We start from the raw sequence: 22,747 nt of genomic DNA, 5'->3' as shown, positions 1-22,747 counted from the left end.
AAATGTGAGCAAAGTCGGAAATACCCTTAATGAATGCATCAAATGCACTCAATGAATTGTCTTCATATTTCTTTCCTCATTTCTTTCACTTAAATCTATTTTTGCTGCCGATTCTTTCAAAATCTCTTAGAATCTCTCAAAATCTCTCATAACTTCTTACACAAATACAATTATGTATTCATTTCTTTAACACCCACTCTTTCTTTAAAGGTGCATTGCTTATTAAACAACCCAATAAGGTATGTTAATGTTGTTGGGTTTTAAATTTTTTAATTTTTAGGAAAATTTAGAAATTTTCCTCACATTACAATATTTTATTTTCACCATTTTTTCTTATACGTAGAAATATATGCAATGTAGGTTGTTTAATTATATTTTTCAGCAATATAACTTATTTATGGCGAAAATATTTCGAGTCGTGCATTCTTTTGATACCGTGTACGTCATATAGTTAGTCGTGTAAGTAATATAGTCGTGTAAGTCGTGTAGGTCATGTAAGAAATATAGTCGTGTAGGTCATGTAAGAAATATAGTCGTGTAAGTCGTGTAGGTCATGTAGGTCGTGTAGTTACTTGTATATGAAATTTAATATTATTGTTTTTATTGTATTATCAGATATGGTTTTGGTACGCGTGTCTATTCTCTTCAATGGTGAATGAATTAAACAAAATGACGAGTATAAGTTCAAAAGTTCAAAGGCTAAAGGGATAATGATACCACGATCGACAACATATGCCGCATTGGTGGAGAAGATAGCTGAAGTTATTGATATAGATACTTCGGAATTCAAAATCACAATGAAGTTCAAACTTAAGACATCTGATCCTATGCCACCAGTTACAATTCAAACCAATGATAATTTGGAATTTTTTTAAATTCCAATTTAATTTCACTTCTTTTTTTAATAATTTTCATTGACATTTTCTGCATAGCAGCAAATATAAATTCTTAGCACAAATTAAGTCTTTAAAGAACTAAATTAATCTAATGATTAATGGAAAATTCGTGTAATTTTAAAGTCGCAATTAAACATATTACAGCCATTTAAAAAGTTTTTTTCTTTTTTTTTTTTTATCTTCAAAGTGCTTTCTTCCTCTGGCCAAGCATACAAGCATACATGAGGAATGCTTGCATATAATTAATCCATGAAATCAATTAAGAAAAAAAATATCAGCTATAGGAAATTAATGTAATGTTATACACATAAAAACACCATTCGCAGTGATAAAATATTTTCACTCATAACTAGACATATCATGACTTACCATGACTTATAATTGGAAATTAAGAATCTCTCTAACTAATGACATTTCACAAGGTAAAGGTATATGTACAATTCCAATTTATTGTGAGCCTAATTAAACTAAATGTAATATGCAGATTCTATTGACAAGAAACAAAATGTGGAATTGAAGGTCGTGTAATTGTGTAATACAAGAAGATCGTATAATTGTATAATACATGAAGGTCGTATAAACATGCAATACATGAAGGTCGTGTAAACGTGTAATACATGAAGGTCGTGTAATCGTGCAATACATGAAGGTCGTGTAATCGTGCAATACATGAAGGTCGTGTAAAACACAACCTTGAATCTTACATAACCTTACACGACCAAATCTTATATTACATAACAAAATTATAATCAGCACAATCCATTAATTTTTCACAATTTGCATGCAGCAAAACAACTAGAAATTTGTTTTCGAACATGTTATGAGAGACCCACAACTAATTAATCTATTTTTTCAATATAAAACCCTAACTTTTTATTTTTTTCCCTTGAATAGTAACAAGAAAACTAATTACATGGAATTACTTGTCTCAACTAGTTACATTCTGACAATTTTGCAGTAAATGATCAACTCTCTCCGGCGATTATGTAGTGACGAACTATGCTTCACTTTCTCAGTTGTGGCAGCTTCTCCTTCTCAGGCTTAGTTTGCTCGTGTTGAAGTTCGATTTACCATATATGGAGAATGAATGTTTGTTTCAGTAGAGGTGATGTCAGTGAGGGAATTGCAGTGTTTGTTTGTTTGAGTTTGATAATTGAGGGAATTGCAGCAGATGAGTGTTTGTTTGCTTCAGTAGAGAAGGGAGAGGTGCTGTCCGTTGAGTTGAAATGTTTTAAAATGAGGATAACTTAGTAATTTCCTATCCGTTTTGAAAGGGTATCGATGAAAATTTCGGCAAAAATAGATTTTAGGGTATTGAGATAATTTTTGAAGTATGGAGGTGTACCGGGCGCAATTGGCTCCAAAGGATGGAGGGCGATTAATAAAATTTCCAGCAGATTTTCTCCGATTCCGATATTTCTCGGGCGGCTTTGAAACTCCATGAACTCACGAGAGCTAACTCTGGTTTCAACAGCCGCTGTCCTTGGAGCGTTAGCTTCTGCAGTTGCTTTTCGTTTCTTCTTCTCCTCTAACCCTAAAAAGCTCCTCTCTCGAATCGATTCATCCCAATCCCAAAACGGTGTCGTGGCTTCCAAAGTAGTTTCTTCCAGGAGCCCTTTTGATCCCTCAAAACGCAAAGGGTTAGTAAATTTACGAACTTTATTTTTTTTCAAAAGTGTTGGGTTTAATTACTAATTTGTTATTTTTCTTAATTTGATTTGATTTTAGAGCAGATACTTGTCATGGGATGATTATTTTATGGCAATTGCATTTTTATCGGCTGAAAGGTCCAAAGACCCTAACAGGCAGGTCATATTTTCACTACTTTACTATTAATGTGGATCCTTGGTTTTACCCATTAATATTTCATATTGGGAATTTATAATTTCGATTTTTGAAGTGTTAATTTTGGACTGATGTGGGCTTTCGACTGTGCTGTAGGTTGGAGCATGCTTGGTGAGTCAAGATGGCATAATTCTTGGTGAGTCCTTTGCCTGCAAAATTGTATTTTAATTCTTTGCATCATTAGTAAATTATCCATCTTTCTTTGCATGGCAAGTCAACATATTATTTCAAGTGAAAGGGGGAATAGAACGATGAGTAATGCATTATATACCTATGTCATATTATTTTGTGAGTTCTCATGTTCGGGGCTAGGCATTATTTGACTGGATTGGTGGTTTGTGCAGAAATAAAACACTTTATAATAAAATCGAGTAGCAATCATTGATACCTTCGCTGTGAAGCTGCTTTCTTTTTTTTATCCATTATGTATTTTGGAAGGATTTACAGCAACTTTTGCATTGAACCTGTATGCATGTGCTATGAGCTCACTTATCTTTAGTTGATTAATAATGGAAGTTGTATGTGCAATGCCTGCAAGCTAGACCTTCAAAGAATCCCGATATATTGATTGCCTTTGACTCTAGGGCCAGTTTTCCCTCTGCAATATTATAGGTTCTAATGATAATTGAATGGTAGTCCCATTTATTATGGCGTGTGACTCAGATTATTTTCCTTTGGCTAGGCATTGGCTATAATGGGTTTCCAAGGGGTTGTTCAGATGACAAGCTTCCATGGGCAAAGGTTGGTATTTCATATTAATGAGTTCCAAGTATAGTTATGGAACTAAAATACTTTTCTTCAGTTAGAAATTGCGAACTGCAAATTTGTCCTTTCTGTTTCAGAAATCCAAAATAGGGGATCCTTTGGAGACAAAATATCCGTAAGTGTTCTGCTCTCATCTCTCCACTTTCTGATTTCAACCTTCTACTGCTAAAATCCTCTTCCCTGCCTCTCCAACCAACAGCGGTTTGTGACCTCATCAATAACTTTTCTATAGTAAGCAGTTTTACATTATAAACCAATATGGATTCTATAACTTTTCCTGTGTTTTTGATTGTCCATGATTTTATGATCTAGCAATTCCTCTGTATGGTTTCTTATATATTCAATCGTCTGCTGCAGTTATGTTTGTCATGCTGAAGTTAATGCCATACTAAACACGAACCACGCATCAGCTGCTGGACAGGTTCGTTGTAGACATTCCTTGTCATTTTTTTTTCGCTGGCATGTCTAGTATTTTGAATTTCCTTAGCAAGAACACAACTATTTTGGTTGATTCCCCCCTTTTTGATGGTCTTACCACTTCAACTACATCTTTGCAGAGGCTTTATGTAACCATGTTCCCATGCAATGAGTGTGCCAAGATAATTATTCAGGTTTGTTGTCCATTCTCTTCTTTGTCACTATTTCAAAGATTAACAGTTGGCAGTTCTTTAAAGCAAAATTGTAAAATTGTTCAGAACTGACCCTTTGCATATTATTCCTTGTTGTCCACACTTCGGTGCTGTATGGATTTAGCTATACTTCTGTCTTGCAGTCTGGTGTCTCTGAAGTCATTTATTTTGTGGAGAAGAGGCTAAATAATTCAGACGTTGCATACATTGCTTCACACAAACTACTATCAATGGCTGGTGTTAAGGTAAGGCATTGATATTGGCTTTTCTTCGAAAACTTATCTCCTGGCTTCTTGACACCTGAGTATAATCAGCTTGGTCTGGTTTTGAAGAAGTGGCTGTTTAATTTATAATCAGAGTTAATCATTTGTTGGTCTTATCATCAATCTGAAGTAACATGCTACATGTGGCATTATGTGGTGAAAGCTGGACTGTCATGGATCCTGAATGTATAATGCTTGAATTGTGTTAATTTCAATAACTTATCCTACCTGTGTCATTTTGGACACATAAACTTATATTAATGTGATTGTTCCAACTTGGTATTTATTGTAAATTTACACTTCTTCTAGGTCAGGAAGCATCAACCACAGATGAGACAAATTTTAATTACGTTCGAGGAGCGGTAGATTCTTACTTGATATCTGTTCTTACTTCATACTGGAATTAATGAAGCTTGTTCCTTGTAACATATACCGTATTTGTTGCACGTGTATCTGTAACTGTGAGTACACTTCAAACCTGGCAATTGTAAGATGCAACCGACTACTCAATTCCACCCTTTGTTCTTTTTGTGTCATTTTCTTTTAAGAGTTATTTGTATCTTTTAAAAGTCACTACTTGGAGGTTTATTTGTCTGTCATTTTATGTTTTTAATTTTTATTGATAAACATTCTTATTTTTAGTTTTTATTGATTTTAGCCGGAAATCCTAAAACTTAGATGTTATTCGAGTTATTGGATAAATGAGTTGTAATACTTACATTATTTAAATGGGTCCAATGTTATCATACCTGTTGGTGCAAATTTTGTCCCAACTTATGATGGTGAGTTCGTTCTTTGGGCTGATCTTTATGGGCCTTTGTATATACTCTTCTGAGTCCACTTCCTTAGGCAATCAGAAGGTCCTTGTCTTGTGATACTCTACAAACACAAGAAAATTATCAAAGGGCCGGCTTTGCCGGCGTAAACCCTCCGACGGTCAAGTCAGTCATCGGACTTTTGGAAATATGAATTTAGAAAGAGAAAGATTAGAGGGAGAAAGTTTGCATTTTCCCCTTTTGAGTCTCTTTTTTGTCTTACCTTTTGATGAGAATGAAAGACATATTTATCGACCAAACTGATTTGACTTGGGTCCTAGTTATTTCGATGACAAATGTCATTGTTCTTGTGACATTTGGCAATACTTGTCCTCTAGAGCCCATGTGGATTGACACATGGATATACAAACTTGTCTACAAATTAGAGGAAGAAATGTTCTATTCTTAGGTTATTTTTACTAAGACCTTGGGATCATAAGAGCCTTCACACTTAGTAGGTTTGTCCTAGGATAAGAGCCTAGAACCTCAGCACGTTTTGGACTTTAAATCCTTGCCACCTAGTTGATTTATCTTAGGTGATTTGTCTTAGGATAGGAATCTAGGACCTTGGCTCCTTTTGGGCTTTGAAATCTTATTACTTAGAAAGGTCATTCTAGGTCATTTGTCCATCACTTCGTGGGCTTGATTGGGAGGAAATTTATTAGATGGGCCTTATTAGACTTATTTTATTTTTGGTCCAACAGTTGCCCCCCCAAGTCTAAAATTTTTAAATAAATAAAAAATTTAGACTTTCTTATTACTATTTTTTAATATCTTTAAGAGGATTTTCTCCAAGAATTTCATCCTTAGGAGGAATTTTCCTTAAATTTTATCCTTAGGAGGATTTTATCCTAGGATGATTTTCCTTAAGGAAAGTTTCCTTAGATTTTATCATTAAAAGGATTTTATCCTAAGATGATTTTTTTTAAGGAAAGTTTCCTTAGATTTTATCCTTAGGAGGATTTCATCCTAGGATGACTTTCCTTAAATTTTATCCTTAGGATGATTTCATCATAGTATGATTTTCTTTAATGAAATTTTCCTTATATTTTATCCTTAGGAGGATTTCATCCTAGGATGATTTTCTTTAAGGAAAGTTTCCTTAGATTTTATCCTTAGGAGGATTTCATCCTAGGATGACTTTCCTTAAATTTTATCCTTAGGAGGATTTCATCCTAGGATGACTTTCCTTAAATTTTATCCTTAGGATGATTTTTCCTTAAATTTTATCCTTAGGAGGATTTCATTCTAGGATGATTTTCTTTAAGGAAAGTTTCTTTAGATTTTATCCTCAGAAGGATTTCATCCTAGGATGACTTTCCTTAAATTTTATCCTTAGGATGATTTCATCCTAGGATGGTTTTCTTTAAGGAAAGTTTCCTTAGATTTTATCCTTAGGAGGATTTCATCCTAGGATGACTTTCCTTAAATTTTATCCTTAGGATGATTTTTCCTTAAATTTTATCCTTAGGAGGATTTCATTCTAGGATGATTTTCTTTAAGGAAAGTTTCCTTAGATTTTATCCTCAGAAGGATTTCATCCTAGGATGACTTTCCTTAAATTTTATCCTTAGGATGATTTCATCCTAGGATGGTTTTCTTTAAGGAAATTTTCCTTATATTTTATCCTTAGGAGGATTTTTCCTTAAATTTTATCCTTAGGAGGATTTCATCCTAGGATGATTTTCTTTAAGGAAAGTTTCCTTAGATTTTATCATTAGAAGGATTTTATCCTAAGATGATTTTCTTTAAGGAAAATTTCCTTAGATTTTATCCTTAGGAGGATTTCATTCTAGGATGACTTTCCTTAAATTTTATCCTTAGGAGGATTTCATCCTAGGATGACTTTCCTTAAATTTTATCCTTAGGATGATTTCATCCTAGGATGGAAAATTTGAATTATCAATAAATCATCTTAGGATGGAATAAATTATCCAAGTATGGAAAGAATCATCATAGGATGGAAATTTGAATCATCAATGAATCATCCTAAGATGGAAATCTACAAATTAGAGGAAGAAATGTTCTATCCTTAGGTTATTTTTACTAAAACCTTGGGATCATAAGAGCCTTCACACTTAGTAGGTTTGTCCTAGGATAAGAGCCTAGAACCTCAGCACGTTTTGGACTTTAAATCCTTGCCACCTAGTTGATTTATCCTAGGTGATTTGTCTTAGGATAGGAATCTAGGACCTTGGCTCCTTTTGGGCTTTGAAATCTTATTACTTAGAAGGATCATTCTAGGTCATTTGTCCATCACTTCGTGGGCTTGATTGGGAGGAAATTTATTAGATGGGCCTTATTAGACTTATTTTATTTTTGGTCCAACAGTTGCCCCCCAAGTCTAAAATTTTTAAATAAATAAAAAATTTAGACTTTCTTATTACTATTTTTAATATCTTTAAGAGGATTTTCTCCAAGAATTTCATCCTTAGGAGGAATTTTCCTTAAATTTTATCATTAGGAGGATTTTATCCTAGGATGATTTTCCTTAAGGAAAGTTTCCTTAGATTTTATCATTAGAAGGATTTTATCCTAAGATGATTTTATTTAAGGAAAGTTTCCTTAGATTTTATCCTTAGGAGGATTTCATCCTAGGATGACTTTCCTTAAATTTTATCCTTAGGATGATTTCATCCTAGGATGATTTTCTTTAATGAAATTTTCCTTATATTTTATCCTTAGGAGGATTTTTCCTTAAATTTTATCCTTAGGAGGATTTCATCCTAGGATGATTTTCTTTAAGGAAAGTTTCCTTAGATTTTATCCTTAGGAGGATTTCATCCTAGGATGACTTTCCTTAAATTTTATCCTTAGGAGGATTTCATCCTAGGATGACTTTCCTTAAATTTTATCCTTAGGATGATTTTTCCTTAAATTTTATCCTTAGGAGGATTTCATTCTAGGATGATTTTCTTTAAGGAAAGTTTCCTTAGATTTTATCCTCAGAAGGATTTCATCCTAGGATGACTTTCCTTAAATTTTATCCTTAGGATGATTTCATCCTAGGATGGTTTTCTTTAAGGAAATTTTCCTTATATTTTATCCTTAGGAGGATTTTTCCTTAAATTTTATCCTTAGGAGGATTTCATCCTAGGATGATTTTCTTTAAGGAAAGTTTCCTTAGATTTTATCATTAGAAGGATTTTATCCTAAGATGATTTTCTTTAAGGAAAATTTCCTTAGATTTTATCCTTAGGAGGATTTCATTCTAGGATGACTTTCCTTAAATTTTATCCTTAGGAGGATTTCATCCTAGGATGACTTTCCTTAAATTTTATCCTTAGGATGATTTCATCCTAGGATGGAAATTTGAATTATCAATAAATCATCTTAGGATGGAAATAAATTATCCAAGTATGGAAAGAATCATCCTAGGATGAAAATTTGAATCATCAATGAATCATCCTAAGATGGAAATCTATAAATTAGAGGAAGAAATGTTCTATCCTTAGGTTATTTTTACTAAGACCTTGGGATCATAAGAGCCTTCACACTTAGTAGGTTTGTCCTAGGATAAGAGCCTAGAACCAGCACGTTTTGGACTTTAAATCCTTGCCACCTAGTTGATTTATCCTAGGTGATTTGTCTTAGGATAGGAATCTAGGACCTTGGCTCCTTTTGGGCTTTGAAATCTTATTACTTAGAAAGATCATTCTAGGTCATTTGTCCATCACTTTGTGGGTTTGATTGGGAGGAAATTTATTATATGGGCCTTATTAGACTTATTTTATTTTTGGTCCAACAATACCATACTTCTAGTTCATTAATTCAACGATCAATGGGAATGAATATTTTTTATTGGTGTATAATTTTCTAGCATAAATAAAACAACGGAAATTTAAGAATGATCAAAACCCGAAACATGCTGCAGGTTTCTATGTTTTAACAAGCACAAAATTTGGGGTTGGCCGCTCCCCATTTGTACAAGTAAATGGTGAAACCAAAATGAGGTTAAGACACTGAAACACAGTTAGATTGCATGCCCTCGACTAGATTGAACCGAAACCTGGAATCCCTTAAATGGGCTAGAGTACAATGTCAATCGGCATTGAGGGCTTCAAGTTGCTTTCGGAGAAGATCGAGGTCATCAATTGAAGTATCTGTTGGTCCAGGAGCTGGAGACTTTTTAAAATCATCCGCGTTTGGTAGCTCGTGAGTAAGACCTTCCGGAAGAGCATCTGAACAAAAAAGGAAGATTAGGAAAGGTGGACAACTGATAGATTAACAGACGTACTGTTTGAGGTTGCTAAGCCGACAAAAGAAAGTAAACTGAAACTTGAATTTCGATAACCACTTATCTGCAATTTAGTGAAATACTGAACTGGAAGCATAAAATTGTACAGGAACATAAAGCCAGCTTAAGGTCACAGGCATTTGCTTCTACTATTCAATTATATCGATGAATTAATTTTGAATATCTAAAAGTTCTTCTGACCAGGCTGTGGAGTCATACTCTTGGATTTTTTAAGCAACTAGAAATCCACAAAAGCAAAATAAGTGCTGTATTCTTCAACCTAACTAGAAAACAATTATCGAGTTTCTGCTTGCAGTGGTAAACAGGTTTGACAAATGGTGAAGGGGCCTTGGTTATATGCCAGCCACTTTTACCATACTGATTTCGTATTTTGAAAATTTTCATAGAAAGCACCCTTTTTGATTGATACATTTGTTGTTTTGGGGGAGGGGAGGGGGGAAGGGAAAGAGAGAGATCTATTACTACATATAAGCGAAGTCAATCAAGAAAGATTTTGCCAAGCACCTTCTACATTAGCGTTTGTGATATTAAGAAAGATCACGGAAAAGAGTCTTTTTAAATGAAAATTACAAGGCTATTTACCAAATTCAGAAGCAACTACGCAAACCTAAACCGTAAAGGCATCTGCGTTTTTAATCATTTAAGAGGATAAAAAATAAAGCGTACCTGCACTTGTGGCTTCTACACTATCTGGATTGCTATCATCTACAACACTGAAAAAACATAGACATCAGTCAACTTGGTGAACTAGATGATAATACTTTGTCACAAAACTTGCAGTTTCATCCCCAAAAAGAAAGTGTTTGTAGTTTACAATTCAATCCTATTGAAAAAGTCAACCTCTCCCTCTTTTACATAATTTATATGAGCTCCAGATATATCAGCAAAGAAAAGACACGTTAATTTCCAACTTTCATAAGTTGGAAAGTTAATATTGAAATAAAGCTATACCTTATGTTCCATTCATTATCAGCATGAAGAGAACATTCTGTAGCTGATGATGCTTCAGCCTCCATCTTGGCTTTAGCTGCAGCATCCCTTGCTGGCTTTGCCAGAATACATTCTTTCTGCAATGTAAATTACATTTCTTGTTATATATGCAGAAAACAAATGACCTGGATATGTAGATTTATAAGATCAACCTCAGCTAAATCAATGCTTCATTTGCTTATGATACCTGTCGTTCCAGACATGCAGCATTTGAGCATTGGGGATTTGGCTTCATTGCCATTGTTGGAAAATAATCTTTAAGAGAATTGTATCCCTGTCAACAAGAAATAAAGCTAAAATGTACAAAACTAAGCATAATTAATACATAGTTACTATTTTCAGGACCGCATATAACATACATGATCATTAAACCCAATTAGAGCCGTGTCAAGTTGTCAACTGCAAGAGGAATTGGAAAAGGCTTCTGGTATGGATGCATAGAGAAAGACAAGTTAATGTAGGACTTACCAAGTACGAGGAAACTTGACCAAATTTTAGCAAATATTTAAGTGTATTTTGAACTAGTAGACCAGCAACAACTCCCTGAAAAATTCAATGCAAGTCATGAGATAATAAGAACATAGTACGTTAGGCCATCTCCAATGCTTAACACTATTTTGGTGTAACACCAACACCAAAAATGTACCTTTTTCACACCAAATTACTATTTCATCTCCAACCCATTTACACCAAATTATACGCCAAAAAGAATATTCTTCTTTTTATTCTTTTAATTCTCAAGAATTAATTCAATTAACACAATAAATATTACTATTAATATAGATACTTAAGTAATAAGTAATTTTATATCGATTAACAAAAAAAATATAGAAAATTATTAAATTTGCATTTAATTAACTAAATTAGTACATTATGAAAATTAAACATTACATTAATATAGAAAAATACAATAACAATAATAATACTCTAGTTATTCGAATTACTAAATTCATCTCATAAATGATCAATTAGTGCATTTCGGAGTGCAATGTGAGCCTCTTTATCCTTGATTTGTTTGTGTCGAGCAAGAAATTCTTAAAATCTAGTATTCTCATCTACCCTCATATCAACGGTTGGTATTGGGGCTTGCATCCAATCATTAATTGTTGTTTTTTTAATTTGTGTTAATTTAATTTTGTATTTTTAATTTTGTAATATGTAATCTAGTAATTAATGTTATTGGCATTTTATTTTTATTATTAATTTTTGTGTTGAATATTTTTTATTTAAAATATTAGTATAATATTCAAAAATTAAAAAATGAAATTAAAATAATAACAAAAATAATAATAATAACTTAAAATATTATATAAAATAGGACATATATGTAAATAAGAAAAAGTAATAAAGATATTTGAGACTTTTTTTCCCTAGCACCAAATGAATAGTGTTGCACCATATTTGGTGCAATACTATTCATAACACCATTTTGGTGTTACATTGGAGAAGCATTTTACACCAAAAATAGTGTAAAAGGTGGTTTGGTGTTAGGTTTAGTGTTACATTAGAGATGCCCTTAGTAACATTACTAAATTTGATCAAAATGTAATGCTGGAAAAACATTAACATTATTATAGATATTTTCAATAGTAAATAATCAAACAATTAGAATAGTAACACAAACAAGTTCATTTGACTCCAAATGATAAAATTGTCTGGTTGCTTAAAATAACCCGCCCACAACCAGTCAGAATAGTGCAAATTCCTGCGCAGAAGAAAGCAGCCAAAGAAGGTGGAAGAATGTAAAAATTACCATGGTAGTAGGTAAAGATGCAGCACACACTCCCTCACGCTTGAGTGTTCGTTCATCAACTCCAGATGCTACAACCTGTAAAAAGAGTATAATCCCATGTTTTTATTTCACATTCCTAATTACAGCAGATGACCATTTTACAGTTTTGGAACTCATATGATTTAGTGCAACAACCACAGAATATATACAGGCTTTGGAAATTTCTCAACTAAAAAAAGGTTTATTGATAGTAAATCAAAATTGGCTCCACAATCTCCTAAATTCAGTTTAATTTAAAAAAAAAAGTACCAAGGGAGGTGCACACGCAAAACAAGCAGTTTCTCCAGGAATTAGCAGCTGTATATGCCCTGAAACAGCATCCTCAGACACACCTGCTCAGAATTCTTTTTGGGTAAGTAAATTGATCAAATTCATTGACATATGTTGAAGGGGTACAAGTCGAGTACAAATTATGCATACAAGAAAATCCACCTTTTACAAAGAAAACCTAAATGTAAAAGATCATTGAACTCCAAATAAATAGAATGAGAAGAAGACAAAATTCAACTACCCACATGCAGACAGATGCACAGAAAGTGACCCTACAATAAAAATTTGGATAAAATTATCAATAACTAAGCCAAAGGTTATAACTGCCCATATCATAAGTTGAGTTCAAAGAGCTTCAGTGGAGGGAATCACTTCAAAATTATTTTTTGTTCTTTTTGCTATAGGAATCAATACAAAATGGTTTTCAATAACTCGTGACATGCAGAAAATGATTAAATCTCAAAACAATTAGTTTCAGGCTGAATGGTTGCCAATAAGTCCAGCTATAATGCATCAGCTTAACTGGTTGTGATAGAATTCCAGATATTCAATGAATGAATGTTATACTATGCACTCCACATGTACAAACATCATGCAGTAAAATCAAACACTGTAATCCGGCAATTTTAATAAAAGTGAATGTACAAAGAAATCTATGTATAAATCATTTGAGAAGAAAATATAAATCTTTTCAAAACATCATGTTTGCCAATCAGCAAAACTTTAAGATACTTAGCAGACGTGCATACACACATACAAGATGCAGTGACTTCACTAGCAATTAAATTAAAGGAAAACGATGCAAGAACTACTTTGCTTACCAGACTCCATCCATGTTTGATTCAACTCATTGCAAGCCTGCACATCCATAATAATTTCAGATATAAAAACTATTTCAAAAACTAAGAATGTCTAAAATTCTAAATATAATCAAACACCAAACATCCTTACCTGGTTTACAGCCATTCTTGCTTCATAGTTATCCACGCAGCTTAAAACCAGATCCACTCCGCTACCTTCTTTACTAGGGCGAAATGATTTGTTTCTTAAACTTGACATAAAGGTTTCAAACCCTTGCACAGTCGTAATGTTTAGGGTGAAGCTCTAAAAACAAAATGAACAGGTCAGCATAAGTTTCTACACAGGAAAAGATTTCAGATAAGCTTTCAAGGACCAAAAACAAGTGTATTAATATAAAACAATTTTCCTAGTACACTCTCCTATTTACACACACTGAATCTATATCTACGGGTACATTTATATGCCCTCCTCTCCCCACCTAAAAGCTTTTGTCTCAATATGTTAAAGGAAATAGTCCACACATTTATTTCTCATAAACACCAATGAATCACTGAAACTAAGCGAAGACAAATAGTCGTTAATCCCTCAAAATTATAGAGGACTAAAACTCTAGAAAATTATCAATTTTCAAGACCGTTGAACAGCAAAAAATAAAATTACTGTAAAAAAATTACCTTCAAGAACAACATCAGGATTAATGTCTGCAAGGGTCTGAACAGCTGCATCGGTTTTTGTCATACCAACCTAGAAATGTAATCAAACTAACAGAGTTTAACCCAAGATTGTCATATGACTAAAAATAAATAATTTCTGGTCTGCACAATGACAATATTGACAATAGCTTTAAATACACAGCATATAAGAGTATAAAAAAATATGTAAATCAACACCTGCTCTGGACGAAAAAATAGCCTATTCATATTGGCTAACTCCACTTTGTCATAATCATACAACAAAAGACGACCTATGCCACACCTTGTGAGCATTTCAGCTGCAACACTCCCAACACCACCAACCCCCTATAATTTCATGAAGATTACCAATAGAAAGTACATCAGAATTCAGCAGACAACACATAATGAAGGATAGCATAACCATGGAATGGGAAACTAAAAAGAAAAAAAGAAATCAAATGCAACAATATGTATCATGAATTGAAGAAAAAAATGAACTAAGAAGGAAGAGGAGATAAATACAGACAACTATGGCAACTGAGAACTCCCGTATTCGCTCATAGTTCTCCACAATACCCATTCTTTGAAGTGCCATAAGCCTGCTGTAGGGGTTGCTATCCACCACTTCAGAACTCATATCCTGCCACCAACATCACTCTACACGTCTCAGAATATAAACTTCTTCCAACCATCATACAAACAGTCAAAAAAGAAAAAAGAAAAAAGAAAAAAAGCAAGACAGGGATGTAAGAGCAAAAACCTTGACTTTTGAACGCCGAGCAGTTGCAGACATTGCCATCTTTGTGAGATTTTCGACACGCAATTCCAGCTGCAAAACACATAAAAATCATGTTAATCACTGTAAGCAGCCTTTCGTATAACTTGAAGAACCAAAAAAACACGAAATTTGCATATAAATATTATTAATTATTTGTTCATTTTTAAAATTAAAACACTCAATTTCGAATTTTACATAACGCAAGATACATTGCAATTGACAGCAAACTATACGAACCGAAGATAAACGGAATAATCAGTTGATGAATAAATATTGATCGTGAATCAAATTCAGCTCATAATTGTGAATTACATTGTAAAAAATAAAAAATAAAAAGTAAAAAAATGGTAGATCCAAATTGATATATTGAAATTACCTTATTGATTGAAGCGTGAAGAGAAGAGTCAGGTAACGATCGCTTCAGAGATTCGAGATCGTCGATCATATCTTTCAATTCAGCCTCCATTTTTCTTTTCACTGTATACGTTTCTCTCTCTGTCTCTCCGCCGCAGAAGGAATCACTTTTGTTTTGGAAGCAACGGAAATGCTTTCGGCTTCGGAAGTTGATTAAAGCTACCGCCCACCGAAGGAATTCTACAATACATAGAAAGTACTATCAGTCATGTAATAAAGCAAAAAATGTTGTGGGATATATTTGTTTATTTTAAAAAATTAATATATTTATGTTAAATTTAATTATGCATGTTACATTTGTATTAATTAATTAATGGCTCGGCCTTATAATCAACTGACTGCAGCCGTTGGATCTCTGCGTTATTTTTCAACGGTTGAGATTATTGATACAAATGATATGTGATCGAGTAAAATAGTTTAATTCAAAATTAAAATATCTTTATAATTTAATTAAATTTTTTATCTTCTTCTTCCTCATGTTCTTCGTACTTTCTTCATCTAGTTTATTTTATTTTAAATATATTTTTATTCAATTGCAGTGCAGCCATGAATTTGCCTTTTCAAGTGGGAACTCAGGGGCTTTCTTTTGTAAGGGAGAGGTTATTTCAGAAGTGGAAATGAATCCTCTTAACATTTATGGTGCAGGGGCTTGACTAGAATTTTATGTTGACCCTGGTCAGCAAATCACTTGCTTGTTTTGTTTTTTGTTCGATTTTCTTAGTAATTTTAGCTAAATGCGGTTGTTAATTTTTTGGTTTTATCATTCTTGTGAGTTGTTTAATTTGTTGTAAGATCTGCATATGTTGATTGATTTTATATATTGGATTGTTTTTCTTCTTGAATTAACCATAATATTTGTGTTATTTAACTGGAAAGTTTGTGAATTGATTGATAGTTCACCTGTTTATAAATATTTTGATTAAGTCAATGGGTTGAGCTTTAATTGCGCGAAATATGGCGGCTGTGTCTAACAAAGAGGAAGATGAACAATTCTTTGATACCCGTGAAGAGATCTCTTATGTGTCTGATTGTGATTTGGATTGTTCTGAGGGCTGTAGTTCTAATTGCGCGAAATATGGCGGCTGTAGTTCTAATGTTGAAATGACCAACATTGTTCGTTTTATTCACAATTTGAAATCTAGGCTAGATATCCTCAAAGTGTTAACGAGAGACGGAGTAAGTTTTTTAAGTCGATAGATTCTATTTTGGATCAAAGTTTGATGAATGCAGAGGATTTAGAGGATGAATCACGTGTTAAAATTCAACTGGATGTTGATAGACTTGATAAAGAAAGTATGAAGAAGACGAGGAAGAAGAAGATAAAAAGTTTAATTAAATTGTAAAGATATTTTAATTTTGAATTAAACCGTTTTACCCAGTCACCTATAATTTGTATTAATAATCTCAACGGTTAAAAAATAAATAAGGATCCAACGGCTGTGGTTAATTGACCCCAAATTGGTGATGATCCAACTTAGCCGGAACCTTAATTATATTACCTCTAATGTATCATATACTTCCTCCTCTTACCGTTGTTTTTTTATAATTTGGGCTTTTTGTTTGTGTCTTTTAAGCCTAAAAGATTTAGATACCCAATGTCAATTTGCGGGGCAAACGTTAGGCACAACTGTGGCACCGTGCCACAGTTGCATCTAGCCGTTGGATGTCAGTGGATCCCATTAATTTAACTACATCCAACGGTTAGATGCAATTGTGATACGGTGCCATAGTTACACCGTAACATGATCTCAATTTGTGATCTAATATCACTTCTTTTATAACTTTTTAATTAACATAGTATTTGGTCTGGCAAATTCTTTAAGCTTCTTTCATAATATTTTTCATTTTTTCCTACGACTTTGAAAAGTAGAGGTTCTTTGATTCGGAGTTTTACTTCTGTTCTTGCTGTTCTTTGGTTCAATTCTTGAGTAGGGTTCGTTTGTTTGAATCTTGATTGAGTGATTTAGGTTTTTGGCATAGTTTTACCTGAATTGTATAATTGGATTAAAAACATAACAAAAGTAATTATATTTTTAGTGTAGCAACGATAGTAGGTATTACATAATCTCATTCTTAAAGTGATTACATGATTTAAAAATAAATTTTTTTTGTCAACTTTTAATCAAAATCGTAGCGTTTTTGTTTCTAAAACCTGAAAGGAAAAGTATTTAGGTTAATTTTAGTTGCCACTAATAATTTAATTATTCTCAAAATACCTCTAAACTATTATAAACCTCCACTTTCCTCCAATTACGGTCTTTGTATTCTAGTCGAAATGTGTCGAATTTGGACTCTTTTGCTTCATTTCAACGTTATTTGTTTTTTCTTATAATAATGTAATAACTTGTCTCATAGTAATTTGCTGACACTTTGTCAAATAAGATTAAAAAAAAAAGCACCACTAATAACAATACGTCAATTGTATTCGTCAGAGAAATGATTGAAGTCTTTTACAAGTAATTATATATGCAAATGTATTAAAAAAAATATTACTCTGAGCATATTTTCAATCTAGCATTGAGATACATGCTTACATCATTCTTAAAGCGATCAGATGATTTGCAAATAAAAAGAAATTGTTAGTTTTCAAACAAAACATAACATTATGTTAATTATCTTTTTTTCTAATTAATCTCTGGATATAAGTGCGAGTAGATTTGTGAATTTAATTATTGAAAAAAAGATGAGTAAAAAAGTTATATTAATCATTGTCACTAGCTCTACTCTCAACTAGCACACCTAGGAATAATCTCGTGGGTGTTGTGGATGATGAGCACACCATTCATTTGTGGGTAAAAGCTCATTTAATCTTTATATTTTAATATTAGTGTCCGTTTAGTCCTTATATTTTTTAAAATGCCTCGAAACATCTCTGCCGTTAAAGTATTGATACATCTACTGTTACTTTTTATTTCTTTTGGCTTACTTTTACAATAATACCCTTTTTATAATAATTTTTTGTTTGGACATTAATAAAAAAAATTAAATTACCAATTTCACCTTAGAAAATAAAAAAATTATATTAATTTTTTTGCAAGCACCATTTGCACACTTGATAGTTTGCATACAATTTTTGACAATTAAAAATTAATATAATTTTTTTATTTTTTAGGGTTAAATTGGTAATTTAATTATTTTCTTTTTATTAATGTCCAAATAAAAAATTTATTATAAAAGGGAAATATTGTAAAAGTAAGCTAAAAGAAATAAAAAGTAACAATTTAATTTTTGACAATTAAAAACCTAATATAATTTTTTTATTTTTAGGGTTAAATTAGAAATCTAATTATTTTCTTTTTATTAATGTCCAACCAAAAAAAATTATAAAAGGGTAATATTATAAAAGTAAGTCAAAAGAAATAAAAAGTAACGGTAGGGGTATCAATACTTTAACGGCATGGATGTTTCGAGATATTTTTAAAAATATAGGGACTAAATGGATACTAATCTTAAAATATAAGAAATAAATGAGCTTTTACCCTTCATTTGTCTTCGGGATGACTCCTATAACTCGTGGCGTCGGATTCAGGATTCGGCTTATAATGCCTTGTTTCAAAGCTTTTGACTTGACGAACCAAAATTATCACCTTTTTGATGATGTGGTTCGTGTATTTTTGCCAAAATTTTAAAGTTTAGGTATTGAGTTACAATCTGGAGTTGAATTATAGATTTGAAGTTATTACAATCTTCATACTCTAGTTGAAATGTCAGATTTGGACTCGCCTATCTCATTTCATTATTTATTTTTATATAGTAAAATGTTACTATGGTCATAATGTTGGGACTAAATTAATTTTATTGTTATGAGATTGTTATAACTCAATAGAGGTGCAGTTATAAAGATTATTGCTTTGACTTAATTCTCCTTAGTGTAAGTGATATAAAAGTAAAATATGCACTGCATTAACAATTAATTAATAGAGCATGTCAAATTTAATATATAGACATTGATAACAGAGATAGATATAATTAAAAAAAATTAGGTTATATGTTTTGTAAGATACAAAAAATTATTATTTTGTGCAGGTAAGTTTTTTAAGACGAGATATAAAAATATTATTACTTATTATGATTTGAAGTTTATTCTTCTATATAACTAACTCAAATTAGGATCATGATTTTTTATAACTGAATAGAAGTTACTCTTATATAGAGCATCACTATGGAAGTGTTTTGCTATAGTAGTGTAATAATTTATTTTGAAGTAAAATGCCGACTCTTTGAGAAGCAAGGAAATCAGATTAAAATTTTTAGAAAACTTGAGCAAACGAAATAAGTAAAGGTAATTGCAACATCGGTTTCAACAACGATTCCACATTATACGCAAATGAAGTATATTATTGAAAACAAGACCAAAAAAAACTCCTCAAGTCCGCGTTATTATTACGATTAAAGATCAAGTTGCGATTTGGATGTTACTAGAAGCTTGATCATGTAGGCCTAGTAGTTTATCTGTCATTAGAAATATATTACTTTTCATTGCTTAAAATACTATTCTCTTTATGAATGGCTTATTTTATCTCAGGTAAATTATTAGAGACAGTGACAACATTATCATTTATCCATTAATTTTGTTATCAATTTTTTTTTTTACAATAATAAGAATTGCATATTCATGACAAGTAGGATTTAATAAATGTGAAGTAAAGATATCATTTTTGTCTAAATTCATAAAGAAATGTTCGAATTTAAGATTATGGATTTGTTAAAGTTTAGAAAGACTATTAAACCAAGCGTTTTAATAGTATAATGACTATGAAAACTATTAAATTTCATGATTTAATACTATAATTGCATTAGTGATCTTAAATTCATAAAGTGATGTTCCAAAAAACGAATGCCATAGTTTAATGTAGGGATGGCAAAATCCTCCACGGGTTTGGGGCCCCATGGAGCCCCACCCCAAATGGGAAAAATTTTTAATAATTTTTGGAGAATAAGGTGGGGAGTGGGAGAAAAATAACCCCCAAATTGTTAACGGGGTGGGGTTTAGTATTGCACTCCCCACCCCACCCCCACCCCAATCCCCATTATACATAAATATGTTAATAATTTTTATTTTATCAACTATAATGTCAATTAATATTTTTTAATTTTTATGTAATATAAACATGATATGAGTAAAAGAAAATCCTACAATATTTTTTAATTTTAAAATATTATTATATTTTATTTTCTCTTTTAAGGTGCTGCTTTCTTTAAATATTTTTCACTTTTAATATCAGTTTAAGATATTGTTTCAAACTTTTAGAGATTTTTAAAAAAATTTAAATACTTTATAATATGATGATGATTTTATTTTAAGTCTTTAATTTTTAATTTACTGAAATCATATTTTTAAATTTAGTATAAAATAAGTAAATGGGGAATGGGGTGGGGATGGAGGAATCATTCCCCACGTGGGAATTCCCCATCCCCAACCCACTAAATTTATTAGGGAATGGGGTGGGGAATGGAGGCAAAAATTTTTAATGGGGTGGGGAATGGGGTAGGCATCCCCACCCCCACCCCCACCCCGCCCCATTGCCATCCCCAGTTTAATGATCCCCTGAGATTTTGAAGGATCCTTTTTATTGCTTTGAAGTCTGACTTGATTGGATCATTGAAGCGTTGGCATACTTTATTTACAGCATATGTTATATCCGGCCTTGTAAAGGTCAAATATTGTAAGCTACCACTAGGTCTCAATATTTTGTAGCATTCATAGGTTACCTGTCTTTAAGATTTTTAGTTGTTCTTATAGCCACGGGTGTTGCCATAAGAGTACAATCAAGCATCTTGGCCTTTGATAGTAAATCTTGTGTATACTTAGTTTGAGATAAAAATACCCAATTATGGAAGTATTTGATTTCTATCCTAAGAAAATACCGGATTGTCCCAAGGTTTTTTAATACAAGATTTGTACTTAATGTTGAGATGATCGATTGAATAGCAGAAGAGTTATTTCTTGTTATTATAACATCATCTACATTTATCAATAGTAGAATGAGTATTCCTTTGTCCTGTAAAATAAACAAAGATGAATCAGCTTTACTACTAACAAAGCCTAGTTTAAACAATGCTTTAGAAAATATTCAGACCAGACGCGTGGAGCTTGCTTGAACCGATATATGGACTTGTTTAGTTTACAGATAAAGGATAGAAGGATATGATTTTTGAAACCCGAGGGCTAGTCCATGTACACTGTTTCTTTTAATTTGTCATGAAGAAAAGCATTCTTGACGTCTAATTGCTTCATTGGCCATTTTGAACTCATTGCAATTGCCATAACCAGTCGAATAGTGGTTGGTTTTACGAGGGGACTGAAGGTCTTATCAAAATCCACTCTTGAGATTTGTGTGAATCCCTTGGCCACGAGACGTGCCTTGTATCTATCGATCATCCCATCTTCTTTGTATTTGATCCAGTAAACCCATTTTGATCCTACCACATTATTGTTAGCAGGATGAGGAACAAGATTCCAAGTATTATTGTCAAGCCAAGCCTTAATTTCTTTTTGCATTGCCGTGACCCATATGGGATTCTTGAGGGAAGATTTTAAATATTTTGGCTCAGTTGGTTGGTTTTGAAAGGCTTGTAATGCTCGGTTAGGATTGTTTTTGGCTTTTTGTCGGGTTATCATGGAGTGAGTATTTTAAGATGATGATGGATTTGTTTGTAATTGTTGTGGTCATGTGAGATCAACTGTTGGATTACCTGATATGTCAATAAGGTGGTTGGTTGATTTCAGTGTTACTTAAAAAATCGATTAATAAATTTCCAAAGATATCAGGATAATTCTGCTGAGTTTTTGAAAATAGATCCTCGGCCTGGGTTCTATCTAAGCTGGTCAAGTCGATTGATAACGAGTTCTCGATTTGAATTTTATCTGAGTTGGTCACTTTGGTAGATGAAGTGGCAGTGTTGCTGTTCTTTTCTTCTGAAAATGATTTATTTAATGAGGCAATCGAGTTGTTATTGCTTTGTTCTTCTACAATAGTAGTATCTTTCTATTATTTCTCTAATGTAGCTTGTGTGTAAATAACATGGGTGTCATGGTCGGATAAAGGAATTTGCATTTGAGTGGGCATCATGTGTTCTTCTTATGATTTCAAAGATGGACATAGCTTTTGACTAAAAGTAGGATTCACAACATCGTGGGTTTCCATTGAGTCGGGACAACTTAGCCATTCATCATAAAATGGAAGCGTTGTAAGTTGACTTGGTTCCTGCATGCATTCAACAAACTTATCTTTGTTAGAAAATGAAAAAATCGTTTAATAAAAAATGACATGCTAAGAAATATAGACTCTTTTAGTCATGGGTTTTAAGCATCTATATCCTTTTATGAAAGGAACTATAACCTATAAAAACACATGGAAAAGTTTTTCCATCAAATTTTGTCTTGTTATTGTTCCTTAAATAAGGAAAATATCTGCACCCAATGACTTTAATTCCAGTACAATAAGGAGTCCTTTTAAAGAGTATTTCATATGGACTTGTCATACCTAGTGTACACAACGACATCCTATTTTTCAAGTAAGTTGCGGTTAAAAAACTATCTGCTCAAAGTTTGAG

At 32.4% G+C, this 22,747-nt stretch overlaps 2 protein-coding genes across 3 annotated transcripts; one reads left to right on the top strand and one right to left on the bottom strand.

Annotated features, from left to right (window-relative positions):
- The first annotated feature begins 1,829 nt into the window (after nt 1-1,829).
- Nucleotides 1,830-4,997, top strand: LOC18044381 (deoxycytidylate deaminase). Of its 2 annotated transcripts, XM_006436774.2 has the most exons (9): nt 1,830-2,536; nt 2,630-2,705; nt 2,838-2,877; nt 3,424-3,482; nt 3,584-3,621; nt 3,864-3,927; nt 4,064-4,117; nt 4,279-4,380; nt 4,708-4,997. In XM_006436774.2, the coding sequence occupies exons 1-9, from the start codon at nt 2,337-2,339 to the stop codon at nt 4,762-4,764; spliced, it is 690 nt and encodes a 229-aa protein (XP_006436837.1). In that variant the 5' UTR covers nt 1,830-2,336; the 3' UTR covers nt 4,765-4,997. The 2 variants fall into 2 exon arrangements, with proteins under 2 accessions (XP_006436837.1, XP_024041017.1); XM_024185249.1 differs by lacking the exon at nt 4,708-4,997 and having other exon boundaries at nt 4,260-4,374.
- Nucleotides 4,998-9,031: 4,034 nt separating this feature from the next.
- Nucleotides 9,032-15,427, bottom strand: LOC18044380 (ubiquitin-like modifier-activating enzyme 5). The gene is made up of 14 exons (XM_024186567.1): nt 15,153-15,427; nt 14,759-14,827; nt 14,525-14,638; nt 14,215-14,343; nt 14,002-14,068; nt 13,475-13,629; nt 13,345-13,381; nt 12,503-12,585; nt 12,215-12,289; nt 10,930-11,004; nt 10,649-10,735; nt 10,423-10,538; nt 10,138-10,184; nt 9,032-9,394 (listed from the first exon to the last, which is right to left on the bottom strand). The coding sequence occupies exons 1-14, from the start codon at nt 15,240-15,242 to the stop codon at nt 9,255-9,257; spliced, it is 1,284 nt and encodes a 427-aa protein (XP_024042335.1). The 5' UTR covers nt 15,243-15,427; the 3' UTR covers nt 9,032-9,254.
- Nucleotides 15,428-22,747: the final 7,320 nt, after the last annotated feature.

The sequence above is a fragment of the Citrus clementina genome, unplaced genomic scaffold (genome assembly GCF_000493195.1).
Source record: "Citrus clementina cultivar Clemenules unplaced genomic scaffold, Citrus_clementina_v1.0 scaffold_4, whole genome shotgun sequence".
Taxonomy (NCBI): Eukaryota; Viridiplantae; Streptophyta; class Magnoliopsida; order Sapindales; family Rutaceae; genus Citrus; species Citrus x clementina.
Note: the sequence above shows the minus strand (reverse complement) of the source record. Positions and strands in the feature narration are given on the sequence as shown.